Source organism: Solanum stenotomum, chromosome 5 (assembly GCF_019186545.1).
Source record: "Solanum stenotomum isolate F172 chromosome 5, ASM1918654v1, whole genome shotgun sequence".
NCBI lineage: Eukaryota > Viridiplantae > Streptophyta > Magnoliopsida > Solanales > Solanaceae > Solanum > Solanum stenotomum.
Genome location: NC_064286.1, coordinates 30,948,060 through 30,957,716, shown reverse-complemented (window position 1 = coordinate 30,957,716; position 9,657 = coordinate 30,948,060). Strand labels below are relative to the sequence as shown.

At 34.1% G+C, this 9,657-nt stretch overlaps 1 protein-coding gene across 1 annotated transcript; it reads left to right on the top strand.

Annotated features, from left to right (window-relative positions):
* Nucleotides 1-817: 817 nt before the first annotated feature.
* On the top strand, nucleotides 818-8,600 carry LOC125865916 (phragmoplastin DRP1E-like). Its single transcript, XM_049546176.1, has 15 exons — nucleotides 818-1,127; nucleotides 1,371-1,434; nucleotides 1,571-1,678; nucleotides 1,958-2,059; nucleotides 2,291-2,341; nucleotides 2,423-2,484; nucleotides 3,231-3,321; nucleotides 3,433-3,497; nucleotides 4,400-4,594; nucleotides 4,679-4,798; nucleotides 4,878-4,948; nucleotides 6,470-6,695; nucleotides 6,795-6,845; nucleotides 6,932-7,303; nucleotides 8,285-8,600. Exons 1-15 carry the CDS (start codon nucleotides 987-989, stop codon nucleotides 8,411-8,413), a joined length of 1,848 nt encoding a protein of 615 aa, XP_049402133.1. The 5' UTR covers nucleotides 818-986; the 3' UTR covers nucleotides 8,414-8,600.
* The last annotated feature ends 1,057 nt before the right edge of the window (nucleotides 8,601-9,657 follow it).

Here is a 9,657-nt window from a genome sequence, read left to right as displayed (position 1 = left end):
TTAGAGATTTACAAGTTATTACTTAATATTTTAGTTAAAATATAGGGTCTACAGGAAAGTTACTGAATTCGTCCGAACTCACGAAACCTCATCTAGCTCCGCCCAGTCCAACATACATGAACAATTGAAGAATAAGAAAATAGAATTGTTTTTTTTAAAAATAAAATAACTAATATGAAAATAAACATTAAAAATAAAAAATAATTGACACATACCAAGTAATAATTGATGCGCATATGCATTTTTCTTTTACTTAGGGCTGACAAAAAAAAGGGGATGCTTTTAGCTTTTATAAATTATTTAAAGGGTTATTAGGACCTTTATAAAATTTATGTATTTATTTAAAAAAGTGTTATAATTAAAGGAGATAATGACATATTTTATCTATTTTAAAAATTAATTATATAAACTTTCAAACAGCGTAATGTAGCAACTAAAAAAAACAAAAAAATAATATTAAATACTCTATCTGTCTCAATTTATGTGACACTTTTCATTTTTCGAGATCAAACAATTTAAGTTTAATCGAAAATTTGTGCAAAAAATCTTCAATTTTCTTAAAATGAAATTTATATATTTATAAACTACTTAAAACGTATTATAAGTCACAATAATTAAAAAATTTAAGAAAATTTACAATTAAACATAGACTTATTTGAATCTCAAAATTCAAGAAGTCGCACATAAATTGAAAAGGAGGAAGCAATAACTTTGGACTTTTTTTCATTGGAGGGGAACCGTTCCCGTAAAATTCTTTTTGAAGGATTAACGAGAAATATTTGAAGTGGCGCGACACATCATCGAACCTTCCGCTTCTTTGAACAAAAACAAATACACCCGTCCGACTTGAAGACTTTTCTCTGTCTTCTTAAAAATATAAACGACTCTGTTACACTTTTTGCGTTCTTTCAAGTCCATCTTTCTCAATAACTTCTTTTTTTTTTCTTCCCTTTGAATTTTAGAGCTTAGCGCAACAAGAATATTAGATGACGACGATGGAGAGCTTAATTGGTTTGGTTAATAGAATTCAGATGGCATGTACTGCTCTTGGTGACTATGGCGCTACTAATAACTCCTTCTCTTCTCTTTGGGATCAACTTCCCTCTGTTGCCGTCGTCGGTGGTCAGGTGCCTGCCCTCAATTTTCAACTTTTGACACAAAATTTAAGAAAACAAATTGAGTTTTGAAATTTATCGTCTAAAATACTATTTGACAGATCATTTCATTAAATTAAATTATTTTCAATCATACAGATATGTGTTTTTATTGAATTCACGTTGCATATAAATTGTTGGTATTATAGATTTGGTGCTACTGAAAATGTTGAAGAACAATATTTTTTCTCACCTTTTTGTGTGTGTTGAACTCAGAGTTCAGGAAAGTCATCTGTGTTGGAAAGTATGGTTGGCCGAGATTTTCTTCCACGAGGATCAGGTCAGACACGTTATCTTTATTCTTAATTAAGGTTATTTTTTTAATAAACCACTAGTAGAAAATATTAATTGTATATTTTCCCGTTGAAATCACATTGTCAAATGAGTGGTATACTCATATTTTAGTAGTTTTGCAGGGATTGTTACAAGGAGACCCTTAGTATTGCAACTTCACAAGACGGATGAGGGGCAGCAGGAATATGCAGAATTCGGTCACCTCCCGAGAACACCGTTTACAGATTTCTGTATGTGAAACGAATTATTTTAATTACTACCCCTCCAAAAAAAATAAAAATTTATAGTTTACTTTTTTTTAAATTTTTTCGATTCAACTTCAAATGAATAGTTAAGTACATTTGAAAATAAATAGGCATAGAAAATACCAAACTTCTTAGTCTGCAGTGAGTTCTTTGATTGACTGTTCTTTGTCTCTTATTTTGTGTTTGAATGCCTACACACAATTCGGTTATTTGCTGGATGCTGGTGCAAAAGATGTTCTTTTCATAGAGTATTTTCTTTTACAGCACTCGTACGGAAGGAGATTCAGGATGAAACTGACAGAATAACAGGGAAAACAAGGCAGATATCTCCTGTTCCTATCCACTTGAGCATATACTCTCCTAATGGTATGCTCTATATTATTGTTTAAATCTTTTAAGGAACTAATTGGAATGTCCAAAATCAACTTATGCTTATTTGAGTTTTTTTGGAGGTGTTTAGTTGGAATGGCTGTTTCAATATTTCCTCGAATAATTTTCTCGTATCATGTTACTTTTGGTGGTCCAACTCTCCCTAATATAGCAAACAACTTCCTTTCTCACACTGACATATTCATGGTTGATATTATGCACCGGCAGTGGTCAATTTAACACTGATCGATTTACCTGGCTTGACCAAAGTGGCTGTCGGTATGTATTGTACCTTTTCTCCTAATTATGCATATTTATATTGATCTGAGTGTCTTCAGTAGTATCAATTTGTTACTGCAGAGGAGCAGCCTGAGAGTGTTGTCAAAGACATTGAAGACATGGTTCGATCGTATGTTGAGAAGGTAATGACACCCTTATTTCTCTTTCTTGTGTATTCTTTTTATCCTTGAGAGTACCCCAACCCCCGACTAATAATGAGTGTATTGGATGGCAACAACTTACCTAGTTGTTGTTGACAAGCATGAACCACAGGCAATTTAGGGACTTCACGTTCTTTTGTTCAAATTATGAAAGTTAACACCGGAAGAACCAAAGAGGGTGCAACATCTACTATTTATATAAAAAATAATTTCCTTGGACCTACCTAGCCGCCCTTGCCTCAAATAGAGTTAATCTAACAATAGACTGATCTACTGTGTTAACATACTTTGTGCCATAGAGCTTTCTTGGGGAGCATACATCAACATTCCCTTACATTCAGATAGAATAAGTTCCTTGCAAATTAATCGAAGTGTTTCTTTCTAGGATCTATAATCAATATGAATTTGGCAAATTATATGGTGCTAAAGAGTAATTGCTCAAATATTTCTATAAGTTGACAATTATATGCTGGTAGACCTTTACTGCTGGATTGCTGCATTTATCTTACATTCAGCCCAATGTGCACGATCTTTAATGAATGTATATCATCTATACATTCATCATTTTAAGTAGTCCAAGACTTTATTTTCACCTTTTTGGCAAGTTTATCCTTCAAAGATCATGCACATTGGGCTTAATACTGGAATTATTGTCATGCTTCTATATCTGATGGCTAAATTGGTACAGTTTAACCATCTGAACTGATGACATTTTCTTTGATATGTAGCCCAACTGCATCATTCTAGCAATTTCTCCCGCAAATCAGGATATTGCTACTTCAGATGCTATAAAACTTTCGAGGGAAGTAGATCCCACAGGTATATATTCTTGGGATGTAACAAATTGGAGTTTGTAATATTTTGGGGGAACTGTTCTGTCTCTATCTTTGTGATAATTTTCCACAAGGAGTTAAATTACTTCTCATGCAGGTGAACGAACATTTGGCGTGTTGACTAAGCTTGATTTGATGGATAAAGGAACTAATGCTTTAGATGTGAGTTCTTCTATCCTCTCCAATGATTGTCGACAAAAGTTTCTTGTTTTTTTCTTGGTTAAACTATCTCCTCCTCCTCCTGCTTCTTTTTTTAATAGACATTGGGCCAGGGGCCTGTTTTTGTTAATGAATCAAAAGGAATTATCGACGAAAGTTAACTATCCATATCTCCTAGTTATTTTAGTATTATTGAAGTTATTATTAAGTAAAAAACAATGTACCCTATCTAGTAACTGAGGCTTCAAAATGTCAATTATATACCATGGTATCGGAGTAGGCAAATGTCTTAAGTTCAAGTCTTACCATTGTCCATTTATCAAAAAGAATTTTAATATGTTTGGCTCAAGAAAACATGAAGGAATGTGTTGAAAGATAATTAAGTAGATATAAGTGTGTCCTTAATAATATTAAACTCTTAGATGAAATGGTCACACAATTTAACAGAACTTTTACTATTTGAGGGTTAAACAGTTTTTTCTTTCACTATGATCCTGTCATACATTATTTAAATATTCATAACTGTAAAAAAATGATATATACTTCTTTCTGCATAGTTTTTAAATTTGTAAATGTTATGCCGAAAAGTTGAAGGGATTGATGTTCAAATTCAAATAAGAGTAGATGTTTCGATCCTTGTACTCCGAAACCCCATTATTATTTGAGGGACATAAGAAATAATATTTGTCATGAATGATTTCTTGTGATGGTTATCAGCAATCAGTTTATGTTCATTCAATTTGATCATATATAATTTTGTGAATTTGGTTTATCTTCCTATTGAACTATGAACTATTGTTGTTTCCTCCCTGTCAAACTGGTTCTCTCATTTCTTCTTTAATTTAGTGAGGACAGCCTCATCACTTATGAAAGCATTTGAATTCGTTTTATTTTTCGAATCTAAGGTTCTTGAAGGAAGGGCTTATCGCTTGCAACAACCTTGGGTTGGAATTGTGAATCGTTCACAAGCTGATATAAATAAAAATGTGGACATGATCTATGCAAGAAGGAAGGAGCGTGAATATTTTGCAAGCAGTCCTGACTATGGGCATCTGGCTAGCAAGATGGGTTCAGAATATCTTGCAAAACTTCTTTCAAAGGTCTATTTTTAATGCTGTCTGTGGAAGAAAGAGTCCTCAATAAATTAAAATAGAGTTAACACTTGAGTTTTTTTTCTGGTTCAGCATTTGGAGTCTGTAATTAGAGCTAAAATACCAGGGATCATATCAGTTATCAATAAAAGCATAGATGAACTTGAATCTGAGATGGACCTTCTTGGGAGGCCTATTTCTGTTGATGCTGGGGTAAGCTTCATTTTGTTCCGCTCAGTGTTGTTTTTCATTGAGATACTATATACTCAGTAACGTCACTACTCTATCTCAGGCGCAATTGTATACTATCTTGGAACTTTGTCGTGCTTTTGACAAGATATTCAAGGAGCATCTGGATGGAGGGTACGTGGATTACTTTTTCGTTTCTTAATTTGATTTTTGTAACCACGTATCTTTGCTATTTCTGAGTAATCCAAGCTTGCACTTGCCTTGGCTACTATGGGGTAATATTGTACATTCATGTAAAATCATGTTCACATCCATAAAACTTGTAAGTATGCATAGCTTGGGTTAGCATTTCGTGGGAAATACTAATGAAAAGGTGTCTTCTCGATGTCCATGGTACCAGATGAAAATAATCTGTAACTTAAAAGCTTCATCTGTCTATTTCGTTTACCATTTCATTAGGAGTGTAATGTTTACCTTTAAATAGTTATCATTAATTTCCAATGATAACTTGGACCTTAAAGCTCTTGGTTTGAAGAAATATTGTAATTTATATTAAATTCACATAACATTGAAAAATTGAAGTGCCACGAAAAAAGAATTGAAGAAATGGTGAGCTCTATGTGAGAGAAGAAATAAATAACTTCATTTATATTTGTGCACAAGACTTCTGTCCAGTTACTCTACATCCCAAACATTTGGTTTTGTTTTAATTCATTGTTTATGCTTTTTCCTCGATCCATCTTGCTATCCTCTTATGCTGTTTCCGAGATTGCTTGGAGCATTCGTACTACAATAACATACTTTTGACTTAGTTTTGGGTCTTGGAAAGCCTATTTCTCTTTTAAATAAAAAAGACCAATGAACATTTGGATTGTTGTTCTGTTGGAGATGAATGTAAACCCACTCAGTATACACGTATAGTGTTTGTCTGAAGTAACAGAATGCCTTGGCATTTGTAGAAAAGTGATATCGCGATATATTCTTTAACAAGTTTTTTTTTCTGAATGTTGATCTTCCTGAATCGAAGAGAAAAAAAGGAGGAAGAAGATTTGAGCATCCATTCATTTTACCCCTTCCTAGAAAGAGAGGGCACTGAGGTCCAAATACAATAGATACTATCCTAATTTGGCTCACAAAATAATCCCCTTTATGTGTTGTTGGGAACTTAATCTATAACGTACATGTTCTTGTCAAGTTCCAGAATGAGACTTGCTTACACATAATTGCTGTGAAGAAGTTAGATATAAGTACTATTTACTAATTACAACAACAAGTATGCTTCAATCTCAAGCAAATTCGGCCTGTCTATATAACTATAAGTCCTTACTGACGACAATCAGGGTTCATTGAAGTACTGTTTATTCATTGTTATAAATATTTCAAAAGAGAGAGAAGTGGGTACATTGTTGCTAGCCATCACATAGTGGCATGAAAAATAGTATTTAAACAATGTTGAACCTTAGAAGTGAATAGAGATATCATCAAATGCAACCTGAAGTTCAAAATGGACAAGGAAAATCAAATAATTGGAAAGGGTTCAATTAGATCACCGCAATGCACAGAGGGGAGAGATAATTTGGAGATACTCCTCTAAGGAACACATGAACACTTGTATATTTTATGTTATGACTGTACGTGAAATTCAGCTAAAAATATATGGAATTTCATCAATTATACATCACTTATTTCTTTCAGCCGTCCAGGAGGTGATCGAATATATGGAGTTTTTGACAATCAGCTTCCTGCTGCTTTAAGAAAGCTCCCATTTGATTGGTATCTTTCGATGCAAAATGTGAGAAAAATTGTTTCTGAGGCTGATGGTTATCAGCCTCACTTGATTGCACCTGAGCAAGGTTATAGACGGCTTATTGAGGGAGCACTAAATTATTTTAGAGGACCAGCTGAAGCCTCTGTAGATGCTGTAAGTACTTATTTTGAAGTTATTGAAGTCAACTGACATACATGCTTCTTCCCATGACAATTAACTCGATGTATAACTAAGCAAAAATCCATTTATTAGGTTCACGTTGTCTTAAAGGAACTTGTGAGGAAATCAGTCGGAGAATGTCAGGTAATGTTGACCCTGCGTAGGGTTAAGCTCTATTCTTCCCCACCGTCTCCTTTTCTCTTCCCTTTCTAATCATGATGATGGAGCAGGAGTTGAAGCGGTTTCCCAGTCTGCAATCTGCAATAGCTGCAGCCTCATATGAAGCCTTGGAAAAGTATTGCGAAGAAGGTAGAAAGACGGTTTTAAGACTGGTAGACATGGAAGCTAACTACTTGACAGTGGACTTCTTCAGAAAACTTCCTCAAGAAGTGGAGAAAGGGGGAAATCCAGCAACTACACCTGCTGTAGACCGGTATGCCGAGGGTCACTTTAGGAGGATTGCTTCGAACGTATCATCTTATATAAATATGGTGACTGTTACGCTGAGGAACACAATTCCCAAAGCAGTGGTTTATTGCCAAGTTAAGGAAGCCAAACAATCTTTGCTGAATTACTTCTACACTCAAATTGGGAAAAAAGAGGTACTTACTTGGCTTCAGATTTACATTTGTGTTTAGCATAGGTTTAATACGTGATCTAACAATTCTGGTTTAGGTTTGTTTGGATGAAAATCTTCTACATTTGTGCAGCTTAATTTTGACGCATGATACTCAGAAATTTGATTTAACTTCTTTAAGATGAAGCTAAGGATATGATATGATTCCACTTAATGTGCTAGTTAGACACAGGATTGACTAGCATTGTGATGTCATTTCGTAAGTTTTCCTCTAAAAGTTAGTACTTGCCAATTTGAGAGGCTTGATATTCGCGATTCTTTCTTTTTGGCAAGAGAATACATCTGAGATATACGTGTTGCAAATATAAATTTCTTATGCACCATAAGAAGCTCCGAGCAGTGGTAGAGACAAGATTTTTTCATTAGGGGTGTCAATTGTAGTATAAAAAAGGAATTTCATTAATGAATGTCAATTGTAGTGAAAAATAATAATTATGAGGCTAGTAGGACTAGAACATGTGAACTCAAGAAATTTTCGCAACCTCTTAACCACCAGACTAAACCTTCAGCTTGTTTCAAGAGGTGTCAATACTTGCATATATATATATATATATATATATATTAAACCAAAATTTTACCTGTATATAGAATGTAATTTTCCAGGCAAGGGGTGTCCCCGACACCCCTTGTGTGTGGGTGGCTCCGAGTATCATAGCTAGGTTGTAAATTTTTCTGTGCATGGTTCGAGTATATCATCACAGACAATATATTGTAAATAGAATGGGTTCTCTTAAGTAACATTAAGAGCTCAGTCTGTTCAAGTTTAATGGCTGCAGCATTTATCTTTCCTGTAAAATAAATTTATCTCAGTTAAGCTTCTTTTATTTTTTTTCACACAATCCAATTCAAATAATTACTCTTCTGAAGGGAATTAGATAGAATATTAATTTTCCTACTTTTAGTGTTTCAAAGGCAGTGCTAATAGTAATTTTTGGGAGATTTTCAGGGTAAGGACCTGGGAAAATTATTAGATGAAGACCCGGCTTTGATGGGCAAAAGAGAGCAATGTGCCAAGAGTCTTCAACTGTACAAGAAAGCAAGAGATGAAATTGAATCTGTATCATTGGTTCGATGAGATTTGGCAGAAGAGAATGACTGAATTCTTTGTCATTATTTGATACCGTATATTCTTTCACTTTATTGCCTTGGACTAGACTCGGAAAATCCAATTTGTTGTATAATTGGTACAAACGAAAAGCCTTTTGGATTTTCTTTTTTTTAATGAACTATACAAAAGAAACTAATTGTTAGTGTTTAACAGAGAAGAATAAGAATTGAGAAGACAGAAAGGAAAAGTGTTTTTCATTGATTAATTTGAGACACAATAAAGTACATCACATCTTAACTAAGATGATATAAAATAACGCTAAAATATCTGCTAAAAGTAAGTTACTGCTTGCTGAAATTGAGGAATTAATCCTTAACAGTAGCTAACAATGTTTAATCTGACTAGGAAACAGAAAACAACTAAAAAATAGCAATTTATTCCTCAACATTCTTCTGTCCTACGTCATCTTCTAGCTTGAATTTAGGTCATGTAGTTCTAGAACACAACTGCAACACTCCTCCTGGCTCAAGAACTGCATAGTCCAAGCTTCATTCTAAGGAATTCAAATCTGCTCAACATGAAGTGGCTTAGTGAACACATCAAACAATTTGATCTTCTGACCTGCAATAAACAAATTTCATCTCTCCACCTTCTTGCACTTCCCTGAGAAAGTGCAATTTGATATTAAAATGTTTTGTTTTTCCGTGAAAAATTGGATTACGAGTAATTGCTATGGCTGCCTGATTATCCACAAAGACTTCCGGCCTTTCTTGTCGCTCCAGTTCAATATCTAACATAATCTTCCTTGGCCAAAGAGCTTAATTAACAACTGTCGTTGCAACTATAATTCAACTTATGCAGTTGCCAATGCCACGATACCTTACTTCTTTGAGCACCATAAAAAACATCCCAAACCAAGGCTAAAACAATTACATGAAGTGCTTTTCATGTCATCATGTGACCCATCCCAATCACTGGCTAAAACAATAACCTGAAGTGCTTTTCATGTCATTATCTAACCCAACCCAATCATTGTCAGAATACCAATCATTGTCAAAATACCCTTGCAACTTAAAAATCTGACTTTTCCCAAACCTAACACCATAGTTCAAAGTAACCTTGACATACCTTATCACCATTTTAGCTGCTTTCATGTGCATTTCACTTGCACAATTCAAAGATCTAGACAAGACACTTAGGGCCTGTTTTAGCCATGCAATATGAAATCATGAGATGAATTGAAGTTTTGTCTGGACATGCGATATGAAATT

Bases quoted from the DNA above. Each gene is read 5' to 3' on its own strand.
- LOC125865916 (XM_049546176.1), top strand. From the start codon at position 987: ATGACGACGATGGAGAGCTTAATTGGTTTGGTTAATAGAATTCAGATG. The intron at 1,128-1,370 runs GTGCCTGCCCTC...TGTTGAACTCAG, and splicing joins TTGCCGTCGTCGGTGGTCAG to AGTTCAGGAAAGTCATCTGT. The intron at 6,846-6,931 runs GTAATGTTGACC...ATGATGGAGCAG, and splicing joins AATCAGTCGGAGAATGTCAG to GAGTTGAAGCGGTTTCCCAG.